The sequence below is a fragment of the Leptodactylus fuscus genome, chromosome 3 (assembly GCF_031893055.1).
Source record: "Leptodactylus fuscus isolate aLepFus1 chromosome 3, aLepFus1.hap2, whole genome shotgun sequence".
In the NCBI taxonomy this organism is placed as follows: Eukaryota; Metazoa; Chordata; class Amphibia; order Anura; family Leptodactylidae; genus Leptodactylus; species Leptodactylus fuscus.
Window position 1 is genome coordinate 35,209,392 of NC_134267.1, and position 21,535 is coordinate 35,230,926.

A 21,535-nucleotide genomic window follows, 5' to 3' on the forward strand; every position below is an offset into this window, starting at 1 on the left:
GTTACTGGTATTGGAAACAACATATGTGTAGTTAATATACAGTATTTGGCAGCATTACTGTATGACAGGACATTACACCGAGGCTGGACACTGGTTGTTAAAGTGACATGCGTGTGTTTTCCGTATATAACTGTTACATTACATTATTGCGTCTCTGTCTTCATTACAACGTTTGTAGACATCCCATTATTGGGACCCCCCACCAAACAATAAGTTGTTTGTGTTAGTTAGTGTTATGCCGTGATGCTTGTGTTATGTCGTAGCTTAATGTGGTGAGATAAATCCCTACGCTACGCTCACACTAGCGTTCGGGTTTCCATACTTTGGGTCCGCTTGGGGACCTGAAAAATGGAAACCCTATCTGCTCAAAAAACTTGGTTGGTTATGTTTTTGGACAACCTTGCTTTCCAGTACGTTGTAAGAAATATTAAATGGTGTCATTATAAAATACAATGAATCCAGTAAAAAATAAGCCACAATTTGGTAGGGAGGAACTGGAAATGGAAGGAAGGGGTTTAAGGGTATCTGTGCATTTTGTTTGTATTTTTTTGGGGGGGTGGAGTAGGGTATGCAACAAAAAGCTACAATACTACTACTTAGGCCGGGTTCCTATGAGGTATTTAGGACCGGCATGTGACGCGGAGGCCGCCTCAGATTCTGGTCCAAAAAACAAGTAGCTGCAACTGGATGCCGATGCAGTGCACTAGCATTCAGTCGCGGCACTCCGCTCCGGATAAGGCCCAAATGAATGACCCTAGTTGGGAGGGAGTGTCTTCAGGCAGACGTCCAAGGCTGAACTGGCCGCAGCATCCGCCTGCAGAATGAGCATGTCGCTCCCGGAACAAACCTCTCCCGGAAAAAAGAACCGTTCGGCTCCCATTGATTTCAATAGGAACAGGTTTTTTTTGGTCAGGATTTTGAGGTGGATTCCAATGGGAGCCTCTCGCTTCTTTTTTCCGTTAGCTAGTAGCGGCGACTCAGCCGCGGCGTCCGTGGTGAGAGACTCCCTTCCGATTAGGCCCATTCATTTGGGCCTAATCCGGAGTGGACTGCTGCGATGGGATGCTGGTGCACTGCATCGGCATTTCGTCGTGGCTAGCCGCGTGGTATGTTCACAGACAGAATCCATTTTCCACCGTGTGAACATACCCTTAGAGTAGTGATCCTATGAAACAAAAATGAGCAACTACATTGTCAGTGCAATTGGTGTATAACAATGTGCGTTCCTGCATGGTTGTCCTATTGGATGTAGTTTCATTCTGTTTCTGGCTTGGACAAATGCTTATGATTCCTCTTTTAGTATTATCTGAGCCTCTTGTACCGGAGAGAGGGAAAGATTAAGAAGCATTCGCTGGGATTATTCCGTATAGACAGGCAATGTTATCAGCACTGCCAACAAGCTTTAGTTTCTTAAAATAGGGCAGTGATGTAGAGCGAAGCCTGGCAGGTTGGAATACAGTGAAGTAATATATAACCCAAGGTAAGAGGGGGTCTAGGCATTGCTGTATATTCTGTCCATTTCATCTATTTCAATATTGCCCTTCACATATGTTCCACTTTTACTGCAACCTACAGAAGATGTTCAAGTACAAAAATGTATAGTGGTGCATTAATTTAGTGAGCGATTAATTACCTTTTTTTTAAAATTATGTATTAATTATAGCAGTTGCTGAGATGCTGAAATTTTGAGTAATCCTCATGGGTAGCCCCCACCCCCTGTATGTCTTCCTCCTGCCCCCTGGCAATGGTGGTGCAAAAAAATCAAACAGCTTCTACACTTTCCAAAGATACCTTTCCTATTCTGCATTGCAGCTCCATTTTCAATTAATATCGGGATTCGGGATTGTATTTTAATACAATTTATTTGAAAAGAGCTTTAGGAGAATTTCTTCTTCCAGGGCTTTGCTCTCCACCCTAGATAACCAGCCCTAGCTGTAGACAAAGTATTACAAAGTGGAAGATGTCACTCAAGCAATGAGCGTGGAGCAGGGCAATAGTTAGGGTGACAGTATACAGCTTCCAGTATAGCAGTCCCGCTCCCATTCCATATGACCATTTGCCTAGTATACGGCTTCCAGCGAAACACCTGATTGGGACAGGATCCAAGTGTTACACCCTGACCGATCTGATTTTGATGATATATCCTGTGGATAGGTCATCATTACCAATTACCTTCAGGTCCTGGTTAATCCCTTTAATGCAAGTAATACAAATACAGTTACTCAGCTTTTACACAGCTGGAGAATCAGGGGCGTATCTTAAAGTCACACCAGAGCCCAAGAGCCTTAGGGCCCCCTAGGCACTGGCATCAGTATTGAGATTGCAGCTTCCTTCTGGCCCATAAACCAAGGAGACCCACAGATTACCCGAACCACACTAAGGTGGATTAAACTCCTTAGCACCTGTAACTATCACTATGAAGAATTTGCTGTAGGGATGAGGTAGAGGGCCCCGGACAAAAGATTGCACCGGGGCCCACAAGACTTTAGCTACGCTACTGTGGAGAATATTAAAAATTTTTGATGTGGACAAAAATCAAACCAAGTGTACGTGCAATGTTAGTCCGTGTAAGTGGAAGCCAAATGGGATCTCATGTCAGTATGATGTTGACCTTATTTAGCTTGGAGTAGTCAATGAGATCAGGCCGATGTCTGTGAATCAGGGCACATAAGCCAAGGCCATCTTTCCAGCTTTATCATATATAATGCAAGAAAAAGAGAGCAGTTAAGTTTTACTGAAAAAATATACCGAGCGTTCACAAATGCTTAAAAAACAGAATTCTTATTTATATATCTTGTTACATTTAGAATAAGGCTGAGGCCTCCACATTGCGGAAATGCAGATTTTTTTGTTGCAGATTTTGTTGCGTTTTTTTTTGAGCCAGACTAGAAAATGTATGGGAAATGTATAGGAAGTTCTTATCTTTCTCCCTTCTGCTCAATCCATTCCTGGCTTTGGCTCAAAAAACCGTATCAAAATCTGCAACAAAAAAAAGCTGTGTTTCCACAATGTGGGGCCTCAGCCTAAGGCCCCATGTTGTGGAAAAGCTACTTTTTTGTTGCAGATTTTGCTGCGGTGCAAAAGACAGGAATGGGTTGAGCAGAAGGGAGAAGAACTTCCAATACATTTCCCATTCCTTCTGTAGCCACTACTAGTTTTGACACAAAAAAAAAGCTACAAAATCTGCAACACAGAAAAAGCATTTCCACAACGTCGGGCCTTACTGAGGCTGAGGCTAAGGCCCCACAGGAACAACTGCGGCGTGAACGCATTGCGGTTCTTCCTGCAGCGCTTTGAACAGAAAGTACACAGAGTTTTCTTCCGCGGACTTTCTGTTACCATTATATCTATGGGAAAGCCGCTGGCGTTTCCGTAGATATCATTGACATGCTGCGATTTTCAAAACCGCAATGGTTTTGGAAATCTCAGCGTGTCCGTGCTGCGATTTTTTTCCGCAAAGTAAGCATGGGATTTGCATGAATCCCTTCCACTTTGCAAGTACTGTATAAGGCTCCATTCACACAGAGTAACGCCAGGCGTTTTTTGCGTGTATTTTGTGTGTATTTTTACAGCCGTAAAAAGCAGTCTCCATTGAGTTCTATAGTAAAATATGCCTGTATTTTTACGTCCGTAAAATTACGTCCGTAAAATTACGGATGTAAAAAAACGCCAGCATTTTATTATAGAACTCAATGGAGACTGCTTTTTACGGCTGTAAAAATACACACAAAATACACACAAAAAACGCCTGGCGTTACTCCGTGTGAATACAGCCTTAACGCTGCGATTTTTCTTTAAGACTTTGGCTCAAATAACACAGCAAATCTGTTGTTTCTGCAATGTGGGGCTCGGCCTAAGGCCAGGGCGCACTCTGAGGAAACGCTGCGATTTGCCAGATCAAAGGGAAACTACAATGGAGACAGAGGGCGTACACGAGTGTCACCTTAAAAAAATCTCCTTCTGTAACAGTTTTTTAATCCATAAGATTCCTAGTTGTTTCTGCTCAGTGTGCTCAGTCTTTTACTGGAAGCAAGTGATCGATTATCACAGAATTACAGGACTAACACAATTCCAATATATTTATATAAATCGTGCACTTATATATCCACATAGTACTAAAAACGTAAACGCCATATCATTACCCTTAATCTGTATCATGACATATAAAACACAGTAAGCACATGAGCTGCATTCACCACTTACATGTGACATGGGCCTTGCTAAGAGTAAAATATGGTCTTTTATGGTCTGTCTTAGTATTCTTTCATCTATCCTTCTTATATACTTACTCTTACTTATTCTTACTATATATCAGAGAAGGGAGAATTGAGTAATATGGTATTTCTGGAACAATTACTAATCTAGGGTGTTCACTGATCAAGAGAAAGGAACCTTATCTTAAAGGAACCCAGAATATCAAAGTAGGACAGCAGATAGGTTACGGTCACCGGAATCAAATGGTTTCTCCTTGTTGGAGAATCCATTGCCCAGACATTGATGTTTTGTCAACATACTAATGAGCTCTTTGGAGCAAAGAGGGCGGTGCTATTACTTTTTGGGAGCAATGACAATGCCCGTACTTGCATATTGACAAAAACAGGCATATCTGGGGGCCACGGAGGTATTGATTCACAATGAGAAAACACTGTTTGATCCAGGTGACCCTAAACCTATCCACTTGTGAGGTTGATGGGATAATCTGTTGGGTTCTCATGACAGACTCTGTTAAAGAGGACCTTTCATCAGATTGGGCACAGGCAGTTCCATATACTGCGGGAAAGCCGACAGTGCGCTGAATTCAGCGCACTGTCGGCTTTCCCGATCTGTGCCCTGGGTGAAGAGCTATCGGTCCCGGTACCGTAGCTCTTTACAGTCAGAAGGGCGTTTCTGACAGTCTGTTAGGTACGTCCTTCTCCACAGCAGTGCCTATCACGCTGTACAGTGTGAGCGGGGAGGAGCGATATGGCGTGTCAGCTTTCCAGCAGTATATAGAACTGCCTGTGCCCAATCTGATGAAAGGTCCTCTTTAAAGTTGATCCCAAGCACTTCTGCCATGGCGCTTAATACTACATAGGGCTCTCCGTTTTGATGCACATCACAGACTGAGGACTATAGGACTTCCCTACTATATAAGGGAAAGGGAAAGAACAATAGATTGGTCCTGGATCCTGGTATGTTGGATGTAGTGCTATGAGGCAGCATGAAAATAATGTACGTCCCTGTGCACATACATAGGTTTCTATCTCCTTATGAAAATCTCACATTGTTTAGCACAATAGAATGTTTTTGGTGAGATGGTTCCGTATTATATTTGCTAGACTATTAGCATCCTTATTACAGACTCTCAAACTAGAACATTTTTGGGACTTCTGCTATTAGGCCATAAGATTTCGTTATTATGTAGAAATGATACCACATAGTAAATGATAACTAACAATGATATGGCAGCACTTCTATAGTTCGTTCGACATTGAAGTTGTCTGCATAAGAAATCTAACCTGTGTCTACATGCCACTTGGAGACAGGCAGCCAAAACAATGCTCAGATTTCAGGGACATTTGCTGTCTGTAAGTAGTCAGATTACACAAAGCCGGAGTCCATGTGTGAAATGTGGACATGATGATGTTTCTAGTCCGACGGAATTATTTAGATATGGCTTCACCAAATTGCACATAAATATCATAAAATTAAGAAATTTATTTTAATTTAATATCTACATAACCATCTAAGGACTCCTTCATACTTTTAGTGTGATTATGGGATATAAATAGGAAAAAATACATATATTTTAACTGTTCCTGTGCTTTTATAGTAGCAAATTTTGTGCCCATTTGGGCCTCATTTTTTTCAGTGCAAACATAATCGAAAGGGACAAGTCCTTTTCTGATGCAAGCAACCAGATAGTCGCCAAGGATCTTGCCTCTGAAACTCCTAGCACATGGGTGCTACAGCCATGGGCAATATGTAATACAGTATATTGTTACATCTGGTATACCAGAGCGGAAGGGGTTTTTTTTGTTTGTTTTTTTTTAAATAGTTGCTGGCTACATGGGTTTTATAGTGTACCTGGTATGGAAATTCTGAATGTTCACATTGCGGTATGGGGCAGTCTTCCGTTGGCACCATAACAGTAATCCTTCTTTTGCAGAGGTTTCTAAAAAGTAAAATATATATGTTATTTTTAATGAAACAGCACTACCAAATAATGATTGGGAAGTCTTCCATAGCTAAGTGTACTACAACCAATCTATAAACTAGGACTTTAGGCTAGGACAGAGGCATAACTAGCAAAGACTGGGCCCCACAGCAAACTTTTTAACTTTAGACTCCCACACCTATGTAGCATAGCACCCCCATTCCTGGCCCCCACATGTTATAACGCCACGTTTACACACAATATAACATCTCATAGTGGCCCTTCCATGCAGTATAATGTCTCATAGTGGCCCCTCCACATAGTATAATGTCTCATAGCGGCTGCTCCACACAGTATAATTTCACATAGTGGCCCCTCCACATAGTATAATGTCCCATAGCAGCCCCTCAACACAGTATAATGTCCCATAGTGGCCCCTGCACACAGTATAATTTCACATAGTGGCCCCTCGACATAGTATAATGTCCCATAGTGGCCCCTCCACACAAAATAATTTCACATAGTGGCCCCTCCACACAGTATAATGTCTCATAGTGGCCCCTCCACACAGTATAATGTCTCATAGCGGCTGCTCCACATAGTATAATGTCCCATAGCAGCCCCTCAACACAGTATAATGTCCCATAGTGGCCCCTCCATACAGTATAATTTCACATAGTGGCCCCCCCACACAGTATAATGTCTCATAGCGGCTGCTCCACATAGTATAATGTCCCATAGTGGCCCCTCCACACAATATAATGTCTCATAGTGCCCCCTGCACACAGTATAATGTCCCATAGTGGCCCCTCCACACAATATAATGTCTCATAATGGCCCCTGCACACAGTACAATGTCCCATAGTGGCCCCTCCGCACAAAATAATTACACATAGTGGCCCCTCCAAACAGTATAATGTCTCATAGTGGCCCCTGCACACAGTATAATGTCTCATAATGGCCCCTGCACACAGTATAATGTCCCATAGTGGCCCCTCCACACAGTATAATTTCACATAGTGGCCCCTCCACATAGTATAATGTCCCATAGTGGCCCCTCCACACAGTATAATTTCACATAGTGGCCCCTCCACATAGTATAATGTCCCATAGTGGCCCCTCCACACAGTATAATGTCCCATAGTGGCCCCTCCACACAAAATAATTTCACATAGTGGCCCCTCCACACAGTATAATTTCACATAGTGGCCCCTCCAAACAGTATAATGTCCCATAGCAGCCCCTCCACACTGTGTAATGTGCCATAGCAGCCCCTCCACACAGTATAATGTCCCATAGTGGCCCCTCCATACAGTATAATTTACCATAGCAGTCCCTCCACATTGAATAATGTGCCATAAAAGCGCATCCACACAGTATAATGTCCCACAGTGGCCCCTATGGTGTTTGTTACAAGTATTGCAAAAATTTTGGGTTCAGCAGAACCTGAAATGTTTGGGGTTTGCCACCCATGAACTATTATATTATATTATCTCTTCAGATACCAGAGCATAATGATCCGAGGCCCCGGGGAGGTGAGTAAACATAAAAAAAGTGTTACTTACCTCTCCTTGGTTCCGGCGTCATTATGTGTTGTGATGACTACATAACATCAGTGATATCAATGAAGAGGCCTGAAGACAACATGGAGTCATGCCGAAGCCCAGGAGAGGTGAGTAACACTGGATTTTACATCCTATCACCTCCCCTGTGCCTCCAATCATTATATTTGGGGGTCTAAAGAGACCCCAGGGTGTAATAATAGCAGTTTAGGTTTGAACATGGTCGGTCTGAATGGAACTCCCATATACCTCTAATGGTTAACCGTTAAAATGAAAATGTGCAAGCTTTCAAAGAACAGAGGCTCCTTCTTCAGGCATTTCCAAATAAATGACTGAGAACACAGAACAGCATTAGCAAGATGCTACATAAAGATAATTACTTCAATAACTACTGCTGTTCTCAGCTGATCAGTGGGGGTGCCAGAAGTTGGAACCCCACCAATAGGCCATCAATATCTGAATCCTGGAACAGCCATTTTGCCCTTTCTATGCATATCTACATTGCACTTGGAAGCTGTATATCTTATGTATACAATTCCAAGGTCAAACTTCATATTATTCGACTAAAGAGATGCAGAATAAGGGGAAAATAAAATAAGCAATAGGAAAATGTAAATGGGTTGGGAAAATGTAGCCGATCTACAAACAAATGTGACATCTTTCATCTCTGCAAATGAAGGCGCTGCACTTCCACTGCAGAATGGGTAACACATAATAAGAAACAGATTATATAGAATAAATGAAAGAGAAATAAATCTAACAGCAAGAGACAGATCCAAAAAACTACTTACCTTCTACTGATATGTCCTGGATAGCAAAACGAAGGATGATTGTCCAGATCATACCCAACGTCATTTTTACATTTCCATCAACAATTTCTAGAGAATGAACAAAATTATTCGCATTATTAATGTATGTATAGTTATATAGGCAATGTTTGAGGGTGACCATATAATGATACAGTCACCAAACAAGGGACTAAAACACCAAGGGGGCCGACATTGTTATCATGAACTACGTGGTATGTGGACCAATTGGCAACACCAAGTTGAGGTCCAGCTCCAGAGCTAAGCATGGCTGGTTTCTACACAAACATGAAGACAAAAGTCCAAAATCTCTATGGTAAAGTTATGAACCATCCTCAGTGCTATACCGCCTGACTTGCAGGTGGGTTATAAGGCGAGGGTCCTCAGGCTGCTTAGCACAGGACAGGAATGGATGTTGTACATTAAAGAGACCTGACACCAAGTATCAAAAGTCTAATACCTTGTCTCATAGAAATATTTTGGTGTTCTGTTTATCCAAATCTGCTCAGCCATTTCACATTAGGGTCTACTAGCCAAGTGGGCGGTAACACTGCATAACATAAAACAAACAGATACCCCACCCCCACTTGGCTAATAGACCCTAAATAACATAAACACTAAGAAGGGTTATGTATTTGCATAGACACAAAGCTAAAATGCTCAGGGTGACAACACCTATTACATTACGTATTTTATTGACTTTTAAGACCTGATAACAGGTTGTTTTTAAGCTCTTAAAGGGGTCCTTTCACGTCTTCCATCAACTGAAGTTCTTAACATCTGTTAATAGTCGCTGCTCCACTAATTCAAGCACAGTTGGAATTTTCTATCTAACCCCCACCGTTCCCCAGCAACAAGCACAGGTAGTTTTGGTGCCTATGTGCTATGTAAGCTCTGTAATGCCATGTGGGCGGTGTCAGGCAGGGGGTGTGATTCAGAGCTCCAATCAGAGGCAGCCAGTGTCAGAGCTCAGAATCACACCCTTTGTCTGCTCCTGCCTGACACTGCCCTCCTGACAGTACAGAGCTGACTTTTTCAGCATAGTTTTTATGCTGAAAAAGGCCCCCTCGGTTTATACTCGAGTCAGGGTCCAACTTAGGGTCAGACTGGCAAGGACCTGCATACATTAAACGAAGGGGGAGGTCCTTTAGTGCTACAGTAATTATATAGGACACTCCCACTTCTCTAGCAAGAGAGTTGAAAGCCCGGGAGGCCCCTGCTGCTGCCCTGCATCGAGGAGAGGAAGCTAGAATAAAGTGACAGTAAAACACACAGGTACCTGCTGGATTACTATCCTTGTAATGTCAGGCAGTTGGGGTTATTAATTTTATTTCAGTAACTCCATGTGCCTCACATTATTATCAGTTAACCCCATCATGTCCCTCACATTAACCCCTGTGTGCCCCATATAAGGGTTACTAATATGTGAGACACATGAGGGTAATAATAAAGGACCTTAATTATGAAGATACCTAATTATTACCTCCATATTTCCCATATATCAGTAACTCTCATGTAAGGCACACAGGGGGTTAATGTGAGGGACATGATGGGGTTAACTGCTATTGCAGTTCTGCTATTCGGGTTGGCTTATACTCGAGTATATACAGTAAGTAGCACATCAGCCACCAAAACTAACAGCATTGATTGCTCAGGAACAGTATAGGCTAGAGGGAATATTCCAACTGTGCCGGAATCAGTGGAGCTGCCTCTATTAACAGATGCTAAAGGCTGGAATTGGTGGTGCTGAAAGGTCCTCTTTAAGGATGAGTTTTAACCTAGTTGTACTGCAGTTAAAGAAAAATGTGAAATTACCTTCTGCTCCTATTGAAACTAGTTTTACTCCTTTGCTGGCAATGAAATCCAAAGCTTTGTTGACATTGGCAATCTTATGGAAACGCATTTTGCCTCGGTCTGGCTTTGGCAGCCTCTCCCCTATGGAAAATACAAATATGCAAATGAAGACAAGTATAGTAGTAAAGAAAAGTTTCATTCCTATTTTGAAAAATAGCGCCCCATCTGTCCAGAGCTCAGGCCTACTAGTTATATTAGAGCTGTGCTGCACTACCAGACACAGCCAATATTCAGGTGCTGTTTGTGGAGGAGCCATGTTTTTCAATCCTGGGCAAGCCTTTTAGTAAAACCGGGCAAATTGATTTACAATAATAGTTAACAGTTTTATATTCCATTTAGTCATTAGGAAATTGTTTGGTAAAATCTGAAATTTCATGGGCACTCTCTAAATGATTTGTTGAACTGAAAATGCAATAAAACCAGTTCAAAGTATAAAAAAATGACTATACAACATTGCTATCTACACTACCTATAAGTTTCTACTTGACAAATTCAGCATCAAATTCTTACCTATGAACATGTTGCGGAAACGCAACTTTTTGTTTGCTGCAGAGTTTGCTGTGGCTTTTTGAGCCGAAGTCAAGTACGGCTGCAAAAGGAATGGAACGTGTATAGGTAAAATATACTTCTACCTTCTGCTCAATCCTCCTGGCTTTGGCTCAAAAACCACTGCAAAATCTGTAACAAAAAAAGCTATGTTTCCGCAATGAGGGGCCTAAGGGATAAGTTCAATGATAAAAATAATGAAATAAGAGGCAGCAAACCTGAGATGACTTCAAGTAGTAGCATTAGTTTCAGTCCATTTCTGAAATCCTCTTCAATGTTCTCGATCTCTGTGCCTGCTTTTCGTAAATGTGAATTACACCAAGCTGTAAATGTCTGTAGAAATATTAAAAAAAAACATTATTGTAGTTACTATATACATTAAGATCATGCTGGAAAAAAAGAGAATGTATGCATGCCTGATCCTAACTGTGTAGACGAAGCGTGTGTGTGACATGTGAACCAAACATTGTGAATAAGCCTGTATATATCTAGCCCAAGTGAATAAGCCTGTGTACATCTAACCCTAGTGAATAAGCATGTATATATCTAGCCCTAGTGAATAAGCCTGTATATATCTAGCCCTAGTGAATAAGCCTGTGTACAGCTAGCCCTAGTGAATAAGCCTGTGTACATCTAACCCTAGTGAATAAGCCTGTATATATCTAGCCCAAGTGAATAAGCCTGTGTACATCTAACCCTAGTGAATAAGCCTGTATATATCTAGCCCTAGTGAATAAGCCTGTATATATCTAGCCCAAGTGAATAAACCTGTGTACATCTAACCCTAGTGAATAAGCATGTATATATCTAGCCCTAGTGAATAAGCCTGTATATATCTAGCCCTAGTGAATAAGCCTGTGTACATCTAGCCCTAGTGAATAAGCCTGTGTACATCTAACCCTAGTGAATAAGCCTGTGTACATCTAGCCCTAGTGAATAAGCCTGTGTACATCTAGCCCTAGTGAATAAGCCTGTGTACATCTAGCCCTAGTGAATAAGCTTATATATATCTAGCCCTAGTGAATACGCCTGTGTACATCTAGCCCTAGTGAATAAGCCTGTGTATATCTAGCCCTAGTGAATAAGCTTATATATATCTAGCCCTAGTGAATACGCCTGTGTACATCTAGCCCTAGTGAATAAGCCTGTATATATCTAGCCCTAGTGAAGAAGCCTGTGTACATCTAGCCCTAGTGAAGAAGCCTGTATACATCTAGCCCTAGTGAATAAGCCTGTATATATCTAGCCCTAGTGAATAAGCCTGTGTACATCTAGCCCTAGTGAATAAGCCTGTGTATATCTAGCCCTAGTGAATAAGCCTGTGTATATCTAGCCCTAGTGAATAAGCTTATATATATCTAGCCCTAGTGAATACGCCTGTGTACATCTAGCCCTAGTGAATAAGCTTATATATATCTAGCCCTAGTGAATACGCCTGTGTACATCTAGCCCTAGTGAATAAGCCTGTGTATATCTAGCCCTAGTGAATAAGCTTATATATATCTAGCCCTAGTGAATACGCCTGTGTACATCTAGCCCTAGTGAATAAGCCTGTATATATCTAGCCCTAGTGAATAAGCCTGTGTACATCTAGCCCTAGTGAATAAGCCTGTGTATATCTAGCCCTAGTGAATAAGCCTGGTGCATCTTGCCCTAGTTTTTCTCGAGCTGTGTGAATCAGCGAGTGGAGGTAAATTTGACCTTCAATGTCTGGACTAGCAAGCATACACCTGATCCAGGATGTCTGAATAAACATGTGTATGCCTGACTTTGTTCTGTGGATGGGCAACTGTACGTATGAGCCAGTTTTGGTAGTCACACCTCACTGTGGTCTGTGTCTGGATTGACAATAAGCATGACTTTAATGTGCGAAGAAACCAGTGTAACATTGGCCCTGGATGCCTGGATGAGCAAGTGAACACCTGCCCTTGGAATTCTGAATGAGTATATTGCTAGTCCTGGATGGCTGAATAAGTGCACCTACCCCTGATTCTGTACCATATCTTAGCAGGGTACTTCTGGTTTAACCAGTGAAAATATGTGAATACTCTAACCTAAGACTCCTGTCTTTTTTTTTTTTTGCTATTGTGTATGTGGGGGAAGGGGTGAAAGATATATAAACATTTGGTGAATATTTTTGTATTATACTTGATTAACCTATCTAACTTCCTTTTAATAGAAAACAGGCTGTAAAGTCCCCACTAGCAGTGGCATAACTAGGAACGGCGGGGCCCTGTGGCGAACTTTAGACATGGCCCCCCTTCCGCGACCGAAGCTGAAGACCTCGATCAACTGACCTCTAACGCCACCCACTCCACCCCCCACGTGCACATTTCTGCAGTATTATGTCCCCATAGTGTCCCCAGTACACAGTATTATGTCCCATACTGGCCCCAGTACATGGTATTATGTCCCCATAGTAGCCCCAGTACACAGTATTATGTCCCATAGTGGCCCCAGTACACAGTATTATGTCCCATAGTGGCCCCAGTACACAGTATTATGTCCCCATACTGGCCCCAGTACACAGTATTATGTCCCCATACTGGCCCCAGTACACAGTATTATGTCCCCATACTGGCCCCAGTACACAGTATTATGTCCCATATTGGCCCCAGTACACAGTATTATGTCCCCATACTGGCCCCAGTACACAGTATTATGTCCCATAGTGGCCCCAGTACACAGTATTATGTCCCCATACTGGCCCCAGTACACAGTATTATGTCCCCATACTGGCCCCAGTACACAGTATTATGTCCCCATACTGGCCCCAGTACACAGTATTATGTCCCATACTGGCCCCAGTACACAGTATTATGTCTCCATACTGGCCCCAGTACACAGTATTATGTCCCCATACTGGCCCCAGTACACAGTATTATGTCCCCATACTGGCCCCAGTACACAGTATTATGTCCCCATACTGGCCCCAGTACACAGTATTATGTCCCCATACTGGCCCCAGTACACAGTATTATGTCCCCATACTGGCCCCAGTACACAGTATTAAACCCCATAGTGGACACCCATGAACAATTATTATACTCTGGGGTCTTTTCAGACCTCAGAGTATAATAATTGGAGACCCAGAGGGATACAAACAACAAACTACTGTTACTTACCTATCTCCCGACTCACCTGCATTCTCCGTCGCTGTCGGTCATCTTCCGGGACGTCATGTGACCGGGGCCCTGCGTCGTTGGTCATATGACGTCACGCAAGTAGGCCGAAGCCTGCCCGGAGCCTGGAGAGGTTGGTAACACAGTTTTTTATGTTATCTTACCTCTCCACCAGCCTCCGATCGTTATACTCGGGGGTCTGAAAAGAAGGTAAGTATATAGGGTAACCGTGCCGGTTTTGGAAATCGCAGTATGTCCACGCTGCGGTTTGAACTGCAAAGTGGGCATGGGATTCGCATGAATTTCATCCACTTTGCAGATACTGTAAAACGCCACGATTTTTCCCGCGGCGGAAACGCGGCATTTCCGGTCAATGGGGCCCCGGCCTTATTGAAGACAGCAGGATAAGGAAAGACACTGTCAGTACACAAATATTACTTTTGAGCCCACGGTTTTTCAGACGATATAATGAGTCAAAAAACTTGCTTTAGTGTCCCTTTAAAAAGCAATTGGACCCCCATCAATCCCAAAAAGGGGGGGTTCTCATTAGAAAAAAATATGGACTCAGCTGAGCAACACCTGCTTTAGTGCTCCAAAGTCATACCCCATGATGCTATATTTACATACCTCCCAACCGTCCTGATTTCCGCGGGACATTCACGATTCCGGTGACATGTCCCGCGGTCCCGGTTGGAGGGAGGTAGGTCCCGATTTCAACTCAGGTCTACTTCAACTCAAGCCGGCTACTGGCTTGTAGATGCGATGTGATGACGTCACATCGCGTCTACAACTGTGCGCCAGTGAGAGAGAGGCACGCAGAGAGCTGCGAGGGAGCGAAGGAGAAGGTAAGTGTAATGTGGAAAGTGAAACTGAGGGCAGATGAAGGAGAGGACGGCATGACACTGGGGGCAGAGATGGAGAGGACATGAATCTGGGGGCAGAGATGGAGAGGAGATGAATCTGGGGGCAGAGATGGGGGGACATGAATCTGGGGGCAGAGATGGAGGGGACATGAATCTGGGGGCAGAGATGGAGGGACATGAATCTGGGGGCAGAGATGAAGGGGACATGAATCTGGGGGCAGAGATGTGGGGACATGAATCTGGGGCAGAGATGGGGGGACAGGAATCTGGGGGCAGAGATGGGGGGGGACAAGAAACTGGAGGCAGAGATGGGGGCACAGGAAACTGAGGGCAGAGATGGGGGACATGAATCTGGGGGCAGAGATGGAGGGACATGAATCTGGGGGCAGAGATGGGGGACATGAATCTGGGGGCAGAGATGGAGGGACATGAAACTGGGGGCAGATAAAGGGTGTATATGAAACTGGGGGAGAGATAGAGGGGGGGCATATAATTTACGGGTGACTGTAGGAGGATTATACTGTGTGCGGGCACATAAAAAATTAATGAATGGGCGAAGTCAACACAAAAGTGGGCGGGGATAAATTTGCCACGGCGCCCTACGCGCGCCGCACATTTTGTCCCTCTTTCAGTTCTTCAAAAGTTGGGAGGTATGGGCTATGGCATATCCACGTGAAACCTTTTTTAGGCCTTGTTCACACAGTTTAGTATTTGATGCCAAGAAAACTTTAAAAACAAAGACAAGTTTTACAAAAGCTGATACTCTGGCTTTTTCTTCATGTCACACTTTTCCAAGTGTATAATAATACATGTACATCTAATCTAGCAAAAAAATACAAAAAGGATGAAGACAACGGCCCAGATCTGTAGAATATTTTCATTCCCTTAGTAGCAATGTAAGTCTATGTAACATTTGCATGTAATTTTATAGAAAACCAGAACCGTCTGCCTCCTGTTTACTGAAAATACCCATAAAGGCTTATAAATAGACATGAAAGTCCAAGCAGAGGGTATTACTCACAATGTTACCACTACAAGACTGCACCCGGAGCTTCCAGCAGGATTTACTGTTCTGTGTACTTAGTTACACAAGCTCTTCCAGCAAAGCGTACCAAGAATGGGACACAACCATGTAGACAAGCAAGTGACATTTATATGCAAGCAAAGGGGCTGACTCACCCAACCTTTGGGAGATAATAAAACTAGACATTTTGTAACAACTAGTCAAGAACTTTTACTAATAGTAGTGACATAAAAATAGTTTAAAGGGGCTCTATCAGCAAAATTATACTATATGAGCCCCACATATGCATGAATAGCCTTTAAAAAGGCCATTCAGGCACCGCTAATCTTATTTTAAACCCCCCTCCCGTTTTAAAATAAAACTATAAAAACATATATGAAAATCATACCCAAATGTGCGCAGTGGGCGGTCGTGCACAATCTGACGTCATCTTCTGGCACGCCTACCTCTTCTTTCTTCTTGCAGCGACGCCGTCTGGTTCCAGCTCTTCCTCGTCTTCTTCCGGCTGGATTGCTTGAAATCCCGCGCCTGCGTAGTAGCGCTTCCCTGCGCATGCGTGTAGTTTTAAGGGATGCATAGTATGCTCAGTTCCCTTAGAACTACACGAGCATACGGCGCATGCGTCATACGCTCGCCAACTGCCATTGATAAAAAAGGCGCCGAAGCCTGCGCAGTAGTGCTCCGGAGGCTGCTGAGCCCCCCACATACATTTGACCCAACATTAAGATGCACATATCAAATCTCAGGAACGGGTTAATAAAAGCTCTAATTCTACCATGCTTTCAAGTCTGATGGAAAAAAATGGGCTCAGCAAATCTTTTTAACCCGACCCTTCATAAATGGATGCCCTTCCACTTTGGCCACTCTTGTGTATGTCACGTGTACGGGCTGACAGTCCAGGCCGCAAAATATAGAATTGGTCCTATTCCTGTCCTATTTCGCGGCCCTTGCTTCCGTGGCTGCAGAAGCACAGCCAGTGCATGGGTAACACATGGGTGACATCCCTGTGTCCACTGTGCACCGCCTGTGCCTTTAACTCATGGTTGCAGAACAGCACACGGTCATCTGCAACCGGCCTTCAAGTCACAGCCCAATAATCAGACTTCTGTCTTGTAACAAGCTGTGCATCGCTGTCCATCACATAACCCATGGACTGATCTGAATGGGACTGAGCTGTGAAAGTTGCATCTTTCATATTAAAATTGAAATCTATATAAATATATCCGGTACAAACCTAGAAAATAACATCCTAATCCTTCTTCAGGGTGACATGATCGACCATATGTGACTGTCACATTTACTGTACCTATGACACATATTCCCATTCATTTACAAGGGATAAATGACATCAGTCCTTAAGCTGGGCACAATATTTTGGCAGGGAAAGAGCAATTGAGGACTGTCAGTCTTATAAGAATGCAAGGTCATCCCGGCAGCGCTGCTTTCACTGCAACATCAGAATGAATATATTGCATTTATTCTTATTCTTCCGCTTATTAACCCCTTCCCACTGGTGACATTTTTTGATTTTCTTTTTTGACTCCCCGCCTCCCAAACCCCATAACTTTTTTATTTATCCGTTCACAGAGCCATATGAGGGCTTCATGTTCACAGGACAAATTTGTCCTTCATGATGGTACCATTTATTATTCTATATAATGTACAGAGAAGTTGCAAAGAATTTCAGAATCTGGAATTGGAGAAAAAAGTGCATTTTTGTATTATGGACTGTTTTTTACGGCGTTCAATCTGTAGCCAAAATAACATGTATTTCTCTTCACACTGTACGCTGCTGACTTTAGGCACGACTCATCCAGCTGTTACTTACAGAAGTACTCCGATGACTCTGCTATAGTAGGCCTTATCACTGATGGCGACGATAGGGAATACAGAGACTTAAACCGGGATTTTGTTGAATGGTGCCAACGGAACCAGCTCAGGATTAATGCTGGGAAGACCAAGGAGATGGTGGTGGACTTTTGTAAACGGAGAGGTGCTCCGACCCCGGTGGAGATCCAAAGGACATGTATTGAGATAGTCAGGACCTATAAGTATCTGAGTGTGCTCCTCAATAATAAACTAGACTGGGCTGATCACCTGGAGGCGCTGTACAGAAAGGGCCACAGCAGACTCTACCTGCTCAGGAGGCTGAGGGCCTTCGGAGTCCAGGGGCCACTTCTTAGGGCCTTTTTCAACTCTGTGGTTGCTTCTGCCATCTTTTTTGGTGTGGCCTGCTGGGGAAGCAGTATATCAACCAGGGACAGAAATAGACTTGACAGGCTGATCAGGAGGGCCAGCTCTGTCCTGGGGAGCCCCTTGGACCCAGTACAGGTGGTGGGTGACAGAAGGATACTGTCCGTGGTGACCTCCATGCGGGGGAACAACTCCCACCCCATGTATGGGACCCTGATGGGACTCGGCAGCTCTGTAAGTGACCGTCTGCTTCACCCCAAGTGTGAGAAGGAGCTATCGCAAGTCCTTCCTTCCAGCCGCGATCAGGCTGTATAATCTACATCAGACCAAGCGAAGACACTCCGCACAGAGAACTAATGATTATGAAGTCTTCCTTCTTTCTTCCCTTCCTTAGCTGCTATGGACTCCTAGTATATCTTCTCTTCTCAGCATATGTGTGTCTACGTCTGTAATATATTACTGTGTATTATCCTGTATCTGTATTACTATGCTGCTGTAACATACTGAAATTTCCCCACTGTGGGACTATTAAAGGATTATCTTATCTTATTCTGTATTTCGGTACAATTCCTGGCATACCAAATTTATATACTTTTATTTACATTTTAACCCTTTAACAAAGATCTAAAACTTTGCAAAAAATAAAATAAAATTTGTGTTCTAGGGAAAGGGAGGGGAGGTCATTTAATTTTTTTTTTTTTCCCTGTCTTTAAGACCCCCTAGGGGTCTTGAACACCAAGGGGTCTGATTACTAATGCAATGCACTTGCAAAATATTGACACTTGGAGCAGCCTGCTATTGAAGTAAATGGCAGACAAGCCAAAGAACCTTCAATAGGCTCCTGTCATGCCAACATGAAATTGGCCCCGGATCTCACCCCGCTGCTGCCGGTAAGTTGCTATAGAAGTTATGGGAAATATCTAGGAAGCAAAGTATACTTCTACCTTCTGCCCAATCCATTTGCAGCTTTGACTCAAAAAAAACGCAGCAAAATCTGCAACAAAATGAGCAGCTTTACTGCAACATGGAGCCTTAGCCTTAAGTAGTAAACAATAAGTCTTAAACAAACCAGAATATTTTAGATTCTTCAAACTAGCCCCCTTGTTATGAAATTACCATTTATTCAAAAATGCAGAAACTGGCAGCTAACAGTAGTAGAACACGCTACCTAAATCTCACACTGCTCTGGAAGATTAAGGTTGTCCACATGTCTTCACCAGAGCCCACTGCGAGGCCCGATGGACCTGACAGGAACAGGTCTTAGGTTATGACCCCAGAAGCTATTGAAAGAAATAGACATACTGCAAACTGAAAATCAAACCAGGAACTACAGCAAAAAGCTCACAAGATAGGTCAAACCAGGAGAGATGAATCAAATAAATTTATCCAAGCTGAGATTAATCCGAGCGTTAACAGTCAAAGCCAAAATCTTTAAACAAGTGAATATCCAGTAAACAAGCCAAGGTTAGAAATACAGCAAACCACAGATGCATTCAGAGCACAGGAGCTAAACTAGTCACAATTAACTAATAGCAGGCACATGGGAAGCTGTGAACAGACTTTAAATATCCCTCCTCAGTTACTGAGTGGTTCAGCATCTCAGATATCTGATTAGAGTTTGTGAAAGCTGCACATGTCGGCATGGCTACCTTAAAGCAACTGTTGTAGCGTGGAGAATACACACTTTGAATCCTAACACCCCTTTTGATTTGATAACAGTTTTGTACATTCTCTCAATCAGCTTTATAAGGTAGTCATCTGGAAAAGTTTCCAAGGAGTTCCTACAGTTGCTGAGCACATGTTGGCTGTTTTTCCTTCACTCTACAGGTTTAGGTCAAGTGATGTGGAAGGACACATCATCTGATGAAGCACTCTCCGTCGCTTAACCCCTTGCAGTTCGCCCGCTCCCATTCATTCCTATGGGAGCGAGGTATTCGAAACTAGAGTTTCGAATAGTAATCGCTCATTTCTATTCTTATTCATCATATATACATTCAATCCTTACATGGACTGAAGGTATGTTTGGGGTCATTGATGGTCCCACTAAGCGCAAAAACAGAATGTTACTGCAGAATGGTGTGGTAGCCAGTGGCGTAACTAGGAATGGCGGGGCCCCGTGGCGAACTTTTGACATGGGGCCCCCCTCCCCAAACCGATGCCGAAGACCTCGACTGACCCCCTCCTCCGCACTCTATTATGTCCCTTAGTAAGCCCTGCACACAGTATTATCCCCAATAGTGTCCCCTGCACACACAGTATTAACCCCTATAGTGTCCAATGCACACAGTATTAACCCCTATAGTGTCCCCTGCACACACAGTATTAACCCCTATAGTGTCCCCTGCACACACAGTATTAACCCCTATAGTGTCCCCTGCACACACAGTATTAACCCCTATAGTGTCCCCTGCACACACAGTATTAACCCCTATAGTGTCCCCTGCACACACAGTATTAACCCCTATAGTGTCCCCTGCACACACAGTATTAACCCCTATAGTGTCCCCTGCACACACAGTATTAACCCCTATAGTGTCCCCTGCACACACAGTATTAACCCCTATAGTGTCCCCTGCACACACAGTATTAACCCCTATAGTATCCAATGCACACACAGTATTAACCCCTATAGTATCCAATGCACACACAGTATTAACCCCTATAGTGTCCAATGCACACAGTATTAACCCCTATAGTGTCCCCTGCACACACAGTATTATTAACCCCTATAGTGTCCAATGCACACACAGTATTAACCCCTATAGTGCCCCTGCACACACAGTATTATCCCCCATAGTGTCCCCATATGTCCCACTGTGGACACCTATAAACATTTATTATACTCTGGGGTCTGAAAAGACCCCAGAGTATAATAATCGGAGACCCGGGGGATTAAAACCATTAAAAGAACAGAGACAGTTGCTTACCTGTTCCTGTCGGCTGTCCTGTCCGCTCTTGTCCAGCTTTAATGACGTCAGACGTCACATGACCCGGGAAGCTGGCCTGGGTCATGTGACGTCAGAGACGTCAGACACGAATGACGGAGGCCTGGCAGGATCGTGGAGAGGTAAGTAACACTGTTTTTTATGTTACCTTACCCCTCCCGATGCGCCGATTATTATACTCGGGGGTCTGCAAAGACCCCCGAGTATAATGATAGCCTCTGTGGGCCCCGCGGTGTCACTTGCCGATCCCGGCCCAGCCAGGATCGGCAAGTGAATAGGGCCCGTAACGGACTTTTAAAAAAAAAAAAAAAAAAAAAAAACCGCAGCGGTAGCGGCTGTCACCGGGCCCCCTAATGGCCCAGGCCCTGTGGCAGCTGCTACTGCTGCTACCACGGTAGTTACGCCCCTGGTGGTAGCCATGCTGGTTAGGTGTGCCTTGAACTTAGTCACTAGAAAAGCCCCCTTCATTCCACCAGACCTCTTC

General features: G+C 43.6%; 1 protein-coding gene across 2 annotated transcripts in view; it reads right to left on the reverse strand.

Moving 5' to 3' along the window:
• Positions 1-21,535, reverse strand: part of ACTN2 (actinin alpha 2) — a 64,715-nt gene that overhangs the window by 34,806 nt on the left and 8,374 nt on the right. Inside the window, exons 2-6 of one of the 2 annotated variants that reach the window (XM_075267393.1) lie at positions 11,123-11,237; positions 10,320-10,439; positions 8,490-8,576; positions 6,067-6,154; positions 2,612-2,690 (exon numbers count right to left, since the gene is read on the reverse strand). In XM_075267393.1, the coding sequence (XP_075123494.1) occupies positions 2,612-2,690; positions 6,067-6,154; positions 8,490-8,576; positions 10,320-10,439; positions 11,123-11,237 (489 nt within the window). Of the gene's footprint in view, positions 1-2,611; positions 2,691-6,066; positions 6,155-8,489; positions 8,577-10,319; positions 10,440-11,122; positions 11,238-21,535 lie in introns of those variants that run through there. The other variant, XM_075267394.1, reaches the window with a different exon arrangement.